This window comes from Vipera ursinii, assembly GCF_947247035.1.
Source record: "Vipera ursinii genome assembly, chromosome: Z".
Classification (NCBI taxonomy): domain Eukaryota; kingdom Metazoa; phylum Chordata; class Lepidosauria; order Squamata; family Viperidae; genus Vipera; species Vipera ursinii.
The window spans coordinates 126,933,234-126,948,480 of record NC_139517.1 but is presented as its reverse complement, the minus strand read 5'-3'; the positions used below and the strand labels follow the sequence as shown (position 1 = coordinate 126,948,480).

At 42.7% G+C, this 15,247-nt stretch overlaps 1 protein-coding gene across 1 annotated transcript in view; it reads right to left on the bottom strand.

Annotated features, from left to right (window-relative positions):
* The window catches only part of CCDC13 (coiled-coil domain containing 13), a gene marked incomplete at its 5' end in the record, with an annotated part of 41,230 nt that extends 26,250 nt beyond the window's left edge, over positions 1–14,980 (bottom strand). Inside the window, 7 exons of the mRNA XM_083377038.1 lie at positions 799–963; positions 2,394–2,498; positions 4,902–5,012; positions 9,166–9,240; positions 12,484–12,626; positions 13,905–14,053; positions 14,757–14,980. Of these exons, the coding sequence (XP_083233164.1) occupies positions 799–963; positions 2,394–2,498; positions 4,902–5,012; positions 9,166–9,240; positions 12,484–12,626; positions 13,905–14,053; positions 14,757–14,980 (972 nt within the window). The remainder of the gene's footprint in view (positions 1–798; positions 964–2,393; positions 2,499–4,901; positions 5,013–9,165; positions 9,241–12,483; positions 12,627–13,904; positions 14,054–14,756) is intronic.
* Between the last annotated feature and the right edge of the window lie 267 nt (positions 14,981–15,247).

Sequence of the window (15,247 nt, the reverse complement as noted above, 5' to 3'; positions counted from 1 at the left end):
CTAAGGGTTAGGGTTAGGATAAGAGGTGTGTTATGGATTAGGGTTAAAGGTTAGCATTAGGATTAAGGTTTAGGATTAGGGTTAAGACTTAGGGTTTCGGCTAGGGTTAGTATAGGGTCAAAGTTAGGATTAGGGTTAAATGTTAGGGTTAAGGTTAGGGTTGGGGTTTAAAGGTGAGGGATGTGTTAGGTTTAGGGTTATAATTAGGGTTATGTTCAGGGCTAGGCTAGGTTGAGGTTAGGGTTAGGGTTAAGGCTTAGAGTTTGGTTAGGGTTAAGGGTATTTAACCCTAGTATTAGGCTTAAAGGTTAGGTCTATGTTTAGGGTTAGGATAAGGGTCAAAGGATAAGGTTAAGGTTCAATGGTTAGGGTTAAGAGTTAGGGTTAAAGGTTAGCATTAGGGTTAAGGTTTAGAGTTAGCAAACCTGAACTCACCCTTTCTGTCCACTGACTCTATGGATGGATGAGCATCTACCAACTTGTAGAAAACTTGTTAGGTCTTTCAAAATTATTAGTATTGTGTAGTGGGTCCGACGCAAGGAAGAGACGCCAGCCGGAGTACAGGCTCAGCTCTTTATTGAAAGGGGGGTAGCGTACTGTGGGAATGAGGGTTACCTGGCCTCCTTAAATACCTGGCCAGGTAAGCGGACAGCCAATGGGGTTGGCCCTAGGTTCCCGCTGAAACTGGGTTTCCCGCCAAAAGTGTTCAGGCCAATGCCCCCTGGTGGCTGTTGCTATGCAGGTGCCTGCATACATAACAATTAGTTTTACTAGATTCATGCGGAAATAATTCCTTACTTCCAAAGCTTCTTTCTTCTCCCTTTCCAAGCTTCGAATCCGCAACTGGTTCTTGACCTGGGCTGAGGACTTCCTGGAGTCAGTGAGGCTTAATGGGTCTTCATTGGCATCGTTCTCCGATAATTTGCCTTTGTGACAATTCAGCTGGGTTTCTAACTCCCGTATCTAGAGGGGAACGTAAGCAGGATACAGTAAGCCTAAAACTGATTCATAGGGTATAAATTCTTTTCACAGGGACTAGATTAAAGGGTACAGAAATTGGCATTGGGATATCCATCAATTCTAGCTAATTAGATTTGAAAAATTCATTCTTGCCAATCACCAGGAGAGGGTGGAAGCTGCCTGGGTGACTTTAGGCCAATCACCAGGAGGTGGTGAGTTCTAGTCCCCCCCTTAGGCATGAAAACCAGCTGGTGACTTAGTCAGTGGTGGGATTCAGCCAGCTCACACCGGTTCAGTAGAAATTTTATTGAGTTTGAAGAACTGGGTGAACCCATGCTACTGGAAGTCTGTTCGAGGCCTTGGAGGCCTGGTGGTGGTCTCCCAGGCCTAGAGCAGCACACCGGAAGTGCATGGATGTCACTTCGGGACGTCTGTTCTAGGCAGAGTGGAGGCCTCCCAGGCTTAGAACAGCCCACCGGGAGTGTGTTGATGTCACTTCCGGAAGTCCATTCTTGGTTTCAGAGTCTGAGGCCTGTATCCATGCAGAGAACCAGATGTTCGGGTATTTGAATCCCACCACTGGACCTAGGCCAATCACCAGGAGATGGTGAGTTCTAGTCGTGCCTCAGGCATGAGAGTGGGCTGGGTGATTTGGGGCCAATCAGCAGGAAACTAAGAGTTCTAGTCATACCTTAGGCTTGAAAGGCAGCCGGGTGACTTTGGGCCAAACACCAGGCAACTGGGAGTTCTAGTCCCGCCTTTGGCATGAAAGCCAGCTGGGTGACTTTGGGCCAAACATCAGGCGACTGGGAGTTCTAGTCCCGCCTTTGGCATGGAAGCCAGGCAGGTGAATTTGGGCCAAACACCAGGTGACTGGGAGTTCTAGTCCCGCCTTTGGCATGAAAGCCAGCTGGGTGACTTTCCTTCCCTCTCAACCCAGGGTTGTTTTTTGTTGTGGGCAAAACAGGAGAAGGAAGGAGTATTAGATACTGTATGTTCTTGCTGCCTTGAGTTACTTACAAATTAATAAAAGTGGGCTAAAATATGTAATAAATATTTCAGCCTGGTTCACACATCCTCTTAAACTGTGGTTTTATTTGATGTCATAAGAAGAGACTGGACAGCCACTTGTCTGAAATGATATAGGGACTCCTGCTTGAGCAGAGGTCTGCACTAGGTCCTTTCCAGCTCTATTCTAATTGTTGTTGTTGTTGTTATTCACAAAGCCAGCCACTTGGGTCTACAAATTCCATCCATGGCTGAGCATCTCATGTCAATCAAGTATAGTTTCAGCTAGGCTGGCTGAGGAATTCTGGGAGTTGAAGTCCACATAGCTTAAATTCAGCAATAGTTGCGCAATGCTGGTTTAAGCCAACAGTTGCTGGCAGAACTTGTGAAGCGAAATACACTTGAAATGGGGAAGGTTGACTCACTCTGCCTTGCAGGACAAGGATCTGCTGAGCCCGTCCTCGCCAGCTGCCAGGGTTGGACAAAAGATTTTGGATATTGACGTCTACGCCCACTTCGCTGGTTAGAAGCTGAAAGCGAAAAGCAAAAACGGGTCAAAATCAGGGCTGAAAATGCTTTGCATGAAAGTCCTTTAGCCCAGCAAATACAGGAAGTCCTCGGCTTATGACTGCTCGCTTAGCTACCATTCAAAATTGCAATGCCCCTCACCAGGGCTATTTGCATCCCAGATTTCTGACGGATGTCCACCCCCAATCACCTGATCACATTTTTGGCATTGGTAACATCCCGCACTCACAGTGATCACAATTTACATTTTTATTTATTTTTATTGACTTATATATAAATTTATTTATTAAATTTATTTATTTCTAAGTCTCCAACTTGCAACAATTCATTTAGTGACAGCACTGAAAAAAACTGGCTTAAGGACCATTTTTTGTATAACCATTGCAACCATCCCCATGGTCATGTGATCAATTCAGACGCTTGGCAACTGGCCTGTACTTATGACGGTTACAGTGTCCCGGGGTCGTGTGATCACTATTTGTGACCTTCTGACAATGGGGAAGTCAGATTCGCTTAACAACCGTGTTACTAACTTAACAACTGCAGTGATTCACTTTACAACTGTGGCAAGAAAGGTCATAAAATGGGGCAAAATTCACTAAACAACTGTCTCACTTAGTAACAGAAATATTGGTATCAGTTGTGGCCATAAGCCAAGGACTATTTGTATTTCCGATTTCTGGCAAAAAAAAAACCACCACAAAAACCCACTGCAGACAATGGCTTCACTTAACAACCACAATGTTTAATTAAAGTCATGTTCACTTTACGTCCATGGCAAAAGAAAAGGTTGAAAAATCGGGCATGGTCCTGTGGTGATCCACTTAACGACTGATGCAGCTTACAACTATAATTCTGGGCTCAATTACCATCGTAAGTCGAGGATTATGCATGATCAGATCTATCTTTACATAAATTCGGACGTAAAATGAGTCCTGATTAAATTTGAGTTCCCCAATCATTTTCTTGCGGTTTATGTGTCTGTTTTCCATTCAGTATTTTATTATGTGAAGGGAACGGTTACCTCACAAAATGATAAAATGGTTGTAGACATTCTCGGGGAGAGCCGCCATGGCAAGAGATGCTGTCCCCTCCCTTCTGTGCAATGCACGGTTGTGATGCACGTATATACAGCTAATTCTCGACTTATAACCATTCATTTAACAACGGTTTGAAGTTAAAATGCTGGGAGAAAAAAATAACTTACGACTGGTTGTAGCGAAGTCCCTCTTATGTAATTGTGATTTAGGTGCCTGTTCAGGAAGTCCTTGCTTAACTACTGCTCACTTAGCGACCATTTGAAGCTATGACGGATCTTTCCAAAAGGTACTTTTGACCAGATTTTGAAACTCTTGACACCCTCAATACAGGCAGTCCTTGACTTACAACGGTTCATTTAGTGACCATTCAAAGTTACAATGGCACTGAAAAAGGTGACCTAGGACTGTTTTTCACACTTATGACCGTTGCAGCATCCCCATGGTCACGTGATCAGAACTCGAACGCTTGGCAACTGGCTCCTATTTATGATGGTGGCAGTGTCCTGGGGTCACGTGATTCCCCTTTTGCGGTCTTCTGAACAAGCAAAGTCAATGGGGATGCCAGTGTCACTTAACAACCATGTTACTCACTTAATGACTGCATCTTAACAACTGTGGCAAGAAAAATGGTAAAATGGGGCAAAACTCACTTAGCCACATAGATTTTGGGCTCATTTGTGGTCGTAAGTCGAGAACTACCTGTATTTTTGAACACATTTGGGCTATTGGCAACTAGCTTGTATTCGTGGCTATTTGCAGCATCCAATGGTCACATGACTGCACTTTTTTGGCATTTTTTCCGACATTTACTTCTATTTCCAGCACATAAAAAACAGCCTTTGGGTAAAAATAATTTGCTTAATGAATGCTGTGTTCACTGAACAGATCCTGTGTTCACTTAATGACAGCCAGAAAAAAAGTCATAAACTCAGGCATGGTCACCTGCTTAACTGGAACGGCGGATGACTGTGAATCTGGGCTCAGTTACGGTCATAAGACAAGGACAACCTGAACTTATGGCATTGACAGAGTCAGGTGATCCCGATTTGTGACCTTTGCAGACAGCTTCTGACAAGCAAAGTCAATGGGGGAAGCTGGATTCACTTAATGACCACAGGATTCATTTAACAACTGCAGGGATTTGTTAACCACTGCGGACTCACTTAGCAATATGTTTCTGGTCCCAAGTTGATTACTTGTATTTAATCTCCTTCTGGGGCCGAGCAAATTTGAAATGTTAATACAATGTTAAAAAGTTAACAAGGTAATGGGGTATGAAAATTATCCTGCCTCCTCAGCCACTGTTGCCCACATCTCACACAGGCACACATGCATGCACAAACATACACAGACACACAGCCCTACCTTTTGTGTCATTTTAAGTTCCTGTTTTGTGGATTGAAGCTGGTTGCGATATTCAGATGCTTTGAGATTCACGGCAGACAATTTTTCATGCAAAGCTTTCACTTCTGGGCTCTTTCAGACAATTGTCGTCACATTGTGGGAGAAGAACAGAGACCCCCGGGAAAAGCAAAAGATGCACTTCAGTTAACTGGCACAATTTTCAAGAAACCAAGAGAGGCTAAAGAGTGACATCACATCACCCAAATGGCTAAAGAAATCCATTTCACACTGATTGCGTTACCTAGTTGGGTAATGAAACGTAAGAAAACCACCCAACATGGTCTGGACTACAGTATCTATAATATTCTTCCACTGGTTTCCTGGGGCTTGTGGGAGTTGTTATTCAGAGGGTACCAGATTGACAGTTCAGATCTTGTACACCAGGGGTGTCAAACTCAATTTCATTGAGGGCCGCATCAGCATTGCGGTTGCCCTCAAGGGGCCGGGTGGATATGGCCAGGGTGGGCGTGGCCTACTGGGTGGGCGTGGCTAGAGTGCGTATGGCCTGGGTGGGCGTGGCCAGCTCTACATTGTTCACATCAAGGGTGCCTATGGGGGCCTGGACAGGAGTGGGACAGATCTGAGGGTCTCTGGCAGAAGGAGGGTCTCTGGGCCAGGGCCAAAACAGTGGGGGCCGTTCCCTCACTGTTTCCAGGGTGGCTTTGGGGGCCGCATGAAACCACTTCGCGGGCCGGATCCGGCCCCCGGGCCTTGTGTTTGACATGTCTGTTGTACACAATACCTCTTTCAGAAAAACCTGGCTCCTGCCAGGTCCTTGTTGACACTCCCTCTAGTGGTAAATGAAAAAACAGCACCAGCTTTCCCTTTCCCTCTGAATTATTTTTACTGCATGTTTTGCCTCTCTTTGCTCTCTCTTGAGGCTAGGTTCAGAGAGCACCCAGGGACTCAATAGTCCTCCTCCTCCTCCTCCTCCTCCTCCTCCTCCTCCTCCTCCTCCTCCTCCTCCTCCTCCTCCTCCTCTCCCTTCCAGCACTGATGATGTTGCCTAGTTGTGTCATGAAACGACTGCCAGAAAACCACCCAGCTCAGAGAGCAACAAGAACTACACAGTCCTCCTCCTCCTCCTCCTCCTCCTCCTCCTCCTCCTCCTCCTCCTCCTCCTCCTCCTCCTCCTCCTCCTCCTCCTCCTCCTCCTTCTCTCGGTAAACTCTCTTCCCTTCTGCCTTGTTTTCCTTAAAATAAGACCTACCCTGAAAATAAACCCTAGCTTGATTTTTTGGGGGGGATGGGCCTAATATAAGGCCTACGCCAAAAATAAGCCCTAGTTTTGGGGTGAGGTGCACGCCTAAAAATCAAGCTAGGGCGGGGATGGGGGTGGAGCTTCCCCATGTGCCCTGCACCCACTTATCGTTGCAACCAGGCCTCCCATGCCCTGACAGGTGTCTTGCCTCGCCTTCCCACTTCTCCTGTAGTTGCTTGCTGCCACTCACACATGTGCATCACCCCTGGCCTCCATTTTGCTGTCAGTGGCCTTCAGGAAAGGCCTCTGGAGCCGAGAACCAAGCTCCGGATTGACATGCACGGCACCCCTTGGAGACCATGAAACATCTGCAAATTCAGAGATTACCAAGGACCTCCCCTCCTCTTCCTCCTCCTCTGCCTCCTTCTCCTTCTCCTCCTCCTTTCTCCAAACCCACCTCCCTTCTAGCACTGATGAGGTTACCCAGTTGGGTCATGAAACATCTGCAAGAAAACGAGACCACCAAGGACCCCACATTTTCACATAATCGGGATGGCCACTGAGGGCCACGTAGGAGGACTCTGTAATAGCTGGACTACTGTCAAAGCGTGCAGTCTTATTGCGTGAGATAATCCAGGAGTAAACACAGTAAACAGTGGTCTATATTAAACGGTGGTTTATCTTACACTTTCTACAATATCATACACCAGGAACAAAATACATACATGTGCTAATACAGCAGGATCCAATAAGCACCAGTTAAAGCAGGTAACAGAAAAGAGAGAACACAGCAGTAGAGCCTTCCCTTTATAACAGGCATGTCAAACTGCTGGCCCGCCGATACGTCACCTGACGTCATGAATTTGACATGCCTGCTTTATACAAAGGCTCTTAAAGGGACACAGACCCTGCTGAGTCATTCCCATCATTACATCTTAAATCTTACATTACATAAGCTGGTTAGCTGTTAAATCAATACCTTGACAACTAGGGGTTTTGCAGTACTGTTGCACCAGTAAACGGACATGGATTTACTTTCTTTAATTTAGCTCACGTTTTGAGTATAACCTTGTAAGAACGAACAGTTGAAGTTTTCCCTTAGCAATGGACCGGCTGTAACTAACTGCAAGAGAAGAATTTTCTGAAGGGGGATTACAGAAAGTTTTCTTTTTCAGCTGTGTGTGTTAAGAAGTTTCAACTTGGCTGAAATGTTATCTTTTCGTAACGGCTCTACGGGACTCATGAGGTCTTTTCCGGTTGCTAATGTTTTACCTTTTTATTATGCTTTTAATACAATGCTCTTTTCTGTGCCTCTGATCACCTATTATTGGATGCTTTAATCCTTATAATGGAACTGGACAGATGTTTGAAGGTTGAATCATGACAACTGGAGTAATTTTTTCCCCCTGTTATTTTTGCTGCTTATCCAAGCAGTTTCATCAGTCAGGGTAAGCTGGCCAGGCAGAGAGTTTGTTTAGCAACCTTCAATCTTGATAACATTGTAAATCGACAAGTAGCCCTTGAGTTACAACAGGGGTGTCAATCTATTGTCCTGAGGGCAGGATGTGTCAAATGCAGGCCACACCCACACTGCCTCCACAAAGGCAAAAAACATCACGATAGGTCACTGATGCGATTGAGTTTGACACCCGTGAGTTACAACTATTTATTTAGCGACCATTCTGAGGTAAACGGCACTGAAAAAACTGAGTTTCTGTACGACTTATGACTTTACTAGCTTCTGAGAAGCAAAGCCAATGGAGGAAGCCAGATGGGCTTAAAGACTGCATAATTCATTTAACAACTGCAGTGTTTGGCTTAACAACTATGGCCAAAAAGTCATAAAAGGGGGCACAACTTGCTTAAGAAGTGTCTTATCAATAGCAATTTTGGGCTCAGTTGTGGTTCATAAGTTGAGGACTATGTGTACAGGTTAATATTTATTAAATTAACATTTATTAAATTAATATTAACTAATCAACAGTTATTTAATAAATAATATTTAATAATTAATTAGTATTATTAAATTAAATATTTTGATTAACAGTAATATTTATTAAATTCCTTATTTGTCTAACCACATTTGGCCAATAAGGAATTCTAATTCTAATTCTAATTAAATCTGCATATTTGCTGGAGAATTAATTAATATTATTAAATTAAATAATATTTTAATTAATATTAATATTTACTAAATTCCTTGCGTGTCCAACCACATTTGGCCAATATTCTAATTCTAATTAAATGTGCATATTTTCTGGAGAATTAGTATTATTAAATTAAATATTTTGATTAACAGTAATATTTATTAAATTCCTTATTTGTCCAACCACATTTGGCCAATAAGGAATTCTAATTCTAATTAAATCTGCATATTTGCTGGAGAATTAATTAATATTATTAAATTAAATAATATTTTAATTAATATTAATATTTACTAAATTCCTTGCGTGTCCAACCACATTTGGCCAATATTCTAATTCTAATTAAATGTGCATATTTTCTGGAGAATTAATATTATTAAATTAAATAATATTTTAATTAACAATATTTATTAAATTCCTTCTGTGTCCAACCACATTTGACCAATAAAGAATTTTAATTCTAATTAAATGTGCATATTTTCTGGAGAGGAGATTCAAGCTTCTTGCTTCTATTCTTTTCCTCTCTTTCTGTACTTTTTTCTTCTCTTTCTCCTTTCTTCCTTTATTTTTCTTTGCCTCTGTTTGCTCTTTCTTACTTTGTGCCAGTTTTAAGGTTCTTTGTGTTAGTTTTGACATTTTTTGTCAAAACGTTTAGTAACATTTATATTGGGGAAAAATGGTTTGCCTTCGCAAATTTCCCTCACTGTTTCATACTGATAAAAAAAGAATGTAACAATTCAATTAATTAAACACAGTCACCATGAATTCCTTGGCTGTTGTCAAAAAAGATAAACAGAGCAGGATACTGCAAACCAGAGAAGCTACTGTAAATTGAGATAATGTATCTTAAAAGAACGATTTTATGGAGTTTAACTCTTACCATAGTGGTGTCTCCCTTTTTACGGAAAGCTGGGCTGTCACCGTGAGATTGCAACTTAACAGTGGATATCTGTAGCTGGAAAAACCAGACAGGTATAGTTTTGTACAAAATGAAGACATTTAGACTACCGAACAACAGAGCTGGGACCTTGGAGGCCATCTAGTCCAACCCCTCTGGCTCAAATGGGAAACCCTATACCAGGGGTCGGCAACCTGAAACAGTGAAAGAGCCACTCGGAACCGGTTCCCTCACAAAAGGAAAAACTGGGAGCCGCAAAAAAATGTGTGCGCCTGCACATACATGCGTGCATGCGCAGAACAGGGTTTGACTGAAGAGTGGAGCCAAGGCGAGATATGCACCTACCCTGCATATTTGAATTGATTGGTTAAACCTTTTTAGTCCCACTTTTTTTTTGGACTGCACATGGCAGAGGACTGGGAGCCGCAGGAGACGGCTGAAAGAGCCGCATGCGGCTCCGGAGCCGCGGGTTACAGACCTGTGCCCTATACCATTCCAGAAAAATGGCAATCCGATCTTTTCTTAAAAGTCTCCAATGATGGAGCACCCACAACTCGTGAAGGCGAGCAAACTCAAAAATGGAACCTTATTTATAACCATTCATTTAGTGACTGTTCGAAGTCACAACGGCGTTGAAAAAAGAACTTATGACTGTTTTTCACCACTTACGACCATTATAGCGTTCCCAGGATCATGTGATCAAAATTCAGATGCCGGGCAACTGACTTGTCTTTATGACGGTCACAGTGTCCCGGGGTCACGTAATCCCCTTTTGGGACTTTCTGACAAGCAAAATCAGATTCACTTAACAACCCTGTTGCTAATTTAACAACTTCAGTGATTAACTTAACAGCTGTGGCAAAAAAGGTCATAAAATGGGGCAAAACTCACTTAACAACTGTCCTGCTTAGCATCAGAAATTTGGGGCTCACTTGTGGTCATAAGCCAAGGACTACCTGTATTAAATTTTTTACTGGGTAATGATGTGAGGAAGTGAAAACACTGTGCATTGCCAACTATATGGTTATGATTTGCTGATAGTTAGAAGGTTTTTATTGGTTAGATTAAAATTAAATTAAGAATATATATTAAGGTGCTTTTTTCCAATATTGGCTGCTAATATTTTAGAGATTTTTAAGTATGTTATTTCCATAATTTAATCTAATCCGGGCTAGAAAACAGGAGACAGTGAGTTCTAGTCCTGTCTAGGCATAAAAGCTGGCTGGGTGGACCTGCCACTCTCTCTTAATCCAGCCAACTTTACAAGGTTATTGTGGGGAAAATAGGAGAAAGGATATGTTTGTCACCTTGAATTATTTATAAAAATAATGGCAGATTAGATAGATAGATAGATGATAGATAGATAGATAGATAGAGATAGAGAAAAACCAGAGATAAATAAAACATATTAATACTTAGAGCCTGAGATGAGTGCTAAATAAATTTGATTAAAAAATAAATACATGAACACATTTTTGTCACTTTTTAACATTTCCGTTTTATTCCCTTCGCCTTTGTGTTTTATTTTATTTATTTATTTTTCTGAAACTACAAGCTAGACTCAGCAGTATGTGGATCAAGAACTACCAGAAGTACAGGCAGGATTTCGAAGAGGCAGAGGAACTAGAGATCAAATTGCCAACATACGCTGGATCATGGAGAAAGCTAGGGAGTGCCAGAAAAACATCTGCTTCTGCTTCATTGACTATGCTAAATCATTTGATTGTGTGGATCACAACAAACTGTGGCAAGTTCTTATTTGTCTCTTGAGAAACCTATATGCGGGTCAAGAAGCAACAGTGAGAACTGGACACGGAACCACTGATTGGTTCAAAATTAGGAAAGGAGTCTGGCAAGGCTGTATACTGTCACCCTGCCTATTTAACTTATATCTGCATCATGAGAAAGGCAGGGCTAGATGAATGAAAAGTTGGAATTAAGATTGCCGGAAGAAACATCAACAACCTAAGATATGCAGATGATACCACTCTAATGGCAGAAAGTGAAGAGGAACTAAAGAGCCTCTTGTTGCGGGTGAAGAAGGAGAGTGCAAAAGTTGGCTTGAAACTAAACATTAAGAAAACCAAGATCATGGCATCTGGCCCTCTCAATTCCTGGCAAATAGATGGGGAAGAAATGGAGGTAGTAACAGATTTTATTTTCCTGGGCTCCAAGATCACTGCAGATGGGGACTGTAGCCAAGAAATTAAAAGACGCTTGCTCCTCGGGAGGAAAGCAATGGCAAATCTAGACAGCACACTAAAAAGCAGAGACATCAACCTGTCAACAAAAGTGCGTATAGTCAAGGCTATGGTCTTCCCAGTTGCAATGTATGGCAGTGAAAGCTGGACCATAAGAAAGGCTGAGCGCCAAAGAATTGAGGCCTTTGAACTATGGTGCTGGAGAAGACTCCTGCGACTCCCTTGGACTGCAAGGCGATCAAACCGGTCAGTCCTAGAGGAGATCAACCCTGACTGCTCTTTGGAAGGCCAGATCCTAAAGCTAAAACTCAAATACTTGGGCCACCTAATGAGAAGGAAGGACTCACTGGAGAAGAGCCTAATGCTGGGAAAGGTTGAGGGCAAGAGAAGAAGGGGACGAGAGAGAATGAGGTGGCTGGATGGAGTCACTGAAGCAGGAGGCGTGAGCTGAAATGGACTCCAGAAGATGGTAGAGGACAGGAAGGCCTGGAGGAACGTTGTCCATGGGTTTGCGATGGGTCGGACACGACTTCGCAACTAACAACAACAATTTATTTTTCTGAAACTTAATAAAGCTAATTTAAAAAGGTTGGAGTAATTTAATTAGTGATTGTTATTATTATGATTACCAGTAGATGTTTTTTCACCTTTTTTGGCTACATTTATTCATTTATTTTATTAAATTTATATACTGCCCTATTCCCGGAGGACTCAGGGCGGTGTACAGGGAAGATTAAAACAAACATACAAAATTAAAATCAGATTAAAACAATTAATTAAATAAAGTCCCTGAAATTTAAAACTAAAGCCTAATAAAAAAATTAAAACCCCTCAGCCTGGGCCAGACAGCTCAAAGAGCCAAGTTTTCAGGTCCCTGAGGAATGAGCGATCCACATGGGTGGATGGACATATTTAGCAGCTTTGCTCCTATTATTTTCCCTGCAACAACAATCCTACAAGGCAGGTTGGTCCTAACCCAGCTGGCTTTCATGCCTAAGGCAGAACTAGAACTCACCGTCTCCTGGTGATTGGCCTAAAGTCACCTAGCCTTAAGCCATGACATTTATCAAACACCTGTGCTAAGAAAATGAAGCCTTACGTCTTTTTCTAGCTGTTTGATCCGGTTGTTCAGCTGTTTCGTTCTAGTTTTCTCCCTTTCCATCTCAGCTGTTATGTGCCGGTTTTGTTTAGCCAGTTCCACAATTTTAGTCGCTGCAACATCCCCTGACAAACCAGTGGTCCCTAAAAAAATTTTTTTTTTTTAAAAAAAAGGGAAAGGAAAGCTGAAAAAAAGGAAATGGTTTCCCCCAGAGATATATTTGTAGTTCAGGGTTGAACTGAGGGGTTCTTGGTGATTCCTGAGTTTGGTTGTTTTCTTGCAGATGTTTCATGACCCAGCTAGGGAACATCATGAGGGCTAGAAGGCAGTGGGGTTTGTGGAGAGGAGTAGAATGCAATTTATGCATTATTTATTAGTTTTGTCCCACCTGTACTACTTTTTAAAGTAACTCATGACAGCAAACATACCGTATATAATATTTCTCATCCTATTTTTTGCACAACAATCCTGAGAAGTGGGTTGAGATGAGAGTGATTGACGCTAAGTCACTCAGCCAGGCATCATGCCTAAGGTGGGACTAGAATTCACAATTTCCCAGTGACTGGCCCAAGTCACCCAGCCAGCTTTCATGCCTAAGATGGGACTAGAACTCACCATCTCCTGGTAATTTACCCAAAGCCACCCAGACGGCTTTCATACCTAAGACTGGCCTAGAAGTCATCATCTCCTGGTGATTGACCCAAGGTAACCCAGCTGGTACTTAAGACAGGACTAGAACTCTCCATCTCCTGGTGTTTGGCCCAAAGTCACCAAGCTGGCTTTCATGCCAAATGTGGGACTAGAACTCACCTTTTCCTGGTGATTGGCCCAGCCACCTAGCTGGCTTTCACGCCAAACATGGAACTAGAACTCACCATCTCCTGGTGTTTGGCCCAAAGTCACTTAGCTGGCTTTCATACCAAAGGTAGAACTAGAATTCACCTTTTCCTGGTAATTGGCCCAAAGTCACCTAGCTGGCTTTCATGCCTAAGGTAGAACTAGAATTCACCTTCTCCTGGTAATTGGCCCAAAGTCACCTAGCTGGCTTTCATGCCTAAGGTGGAACTAGAATCAATGTCTTTTGGTGATTGGTCCAAAGTTACTCAATCAGCTGGTGCAGAACTAGAACTCACCATCACCTTGTTTCCAGGCCAACACCTTTAACCATTATACTAAACCGGCTCAGTTTCCCACCTTGTGCAATAATTGCTCTCCTTCGTACCACAAATCTAGCATTCTGCTGGACCAATCTACACTTTGATGGAGTTTCTAAAACCATTCCCTAATAGGTTCTTTGCAATAAATAAATTTTAAAAATCATTCTGGAATACTTGGTGGTTTGGACCACTATCTTCGGGGGAAAAGGAATTGCAGAAGCGATCAGGAAAAAAAGGGCTGATTTAATTCAGCCTTGTGTTCACCCAGTAGAGCCTGCCGTTCCTCCTCAATTTTCTTATGAAGCTGCTTTATTTCCAAATCTCTTTCCTTCAAGAGCTTGTACAGCCGGCCGTTCTCATCCACCAGCTCCCGGAGTTGGTGTTGCAGCTGCTCATTTTCAGTTTCCAGCAATCTAGAAAAGAAACAGGCAGCTTGATCTAGTCTGTGGTTGCAGTCCAGCCCCAGAGTGGAAGGGCCTGGGATCTGGGCAGGGTGGGGGGATGGAGGAAGAAAAAGTGAAGAAATTTGGGCAGTGCAGAATTGTGCATTTTTCTCCTTCCTATTAGTCCTTCACTTACGATCACAACTGAGCCCAAAACGTGTGTTGCTAAGGGAGACAGTTGTTGTGGGTTTCAGCTCACTTTATGACCTATCGTGACACAGTTGTTCAGTGAATCGCTGCAGTTGTTAAGAACATGGTTGTAAAGTGGATCTGGATTCCCCACTGACTTCGCTAGTTAGAAGGTCACAAAAGTGGACCGCGTGACCCCGGGGCACTGCAACCGTCATAAATATGAGTCAGTTGATCACAGGGAGGCTGCAACAGTCATAAGTGTGAAAAGCATTCCTAAGTTACTGTTGTAACTTTGAAGGGTCACTACGGAAACCGTTGTAAGTCGGGGAATACTTGTAGACTTTTGACTTACCACCATAATGGAATCTAGACTTTCCATTAGGAAGCTCATAAGTCAAAGCGCTCATGTGATTTTAACGACATTGCGGCAGTCATTAAGTGAATGCAGCATTTTTTGGGGGGGCTGGAAACCAGAATTAAATGCTGGTTTCCCCTCAGAAATCATCATAGTTCTGTGAATTCAACCAGGTTGCCACCTTACTTTGTCCCAATGTCTGAATCGGACGTCTCGGGTGCCAAGAATGGTAAGTTGAGGGCATCTGCAGTTCCAAAGGCCTTGTCTTGATTCTCTTTGTTGTTCTGTTTTACGCTGTGTTGACTCTCCTTTTTCTTCTCCATCAGATTTTGCATCCTTTTCTGCTGCTGCTCCTGGAGAGCCTTAAACTGCATTTTTAGGTTTTCGTTGACAGCTTCATCAGCCTCCATTGCGACCTTTGAATGGGAAATCAAAGCAGAATGCCTTTGGGATAGTTCTTTAAGGAAACAAATTTTTTTCCAAATTTTTAGAGCAAAGCAATAGCAATATTTTTTCCAATCTTAGCAACTTTAATACAGACTTCAACTCCCAGAATTCTCCAGCCAGAATCTCTCTGAGCTTGGTTGCTTTCTTGAATCCATCCATCCATCCATCCATCCATCCATCCATCCATTCTTCTGTCTCTATTATAGTATCCATGCCTCTATCCCTCAATC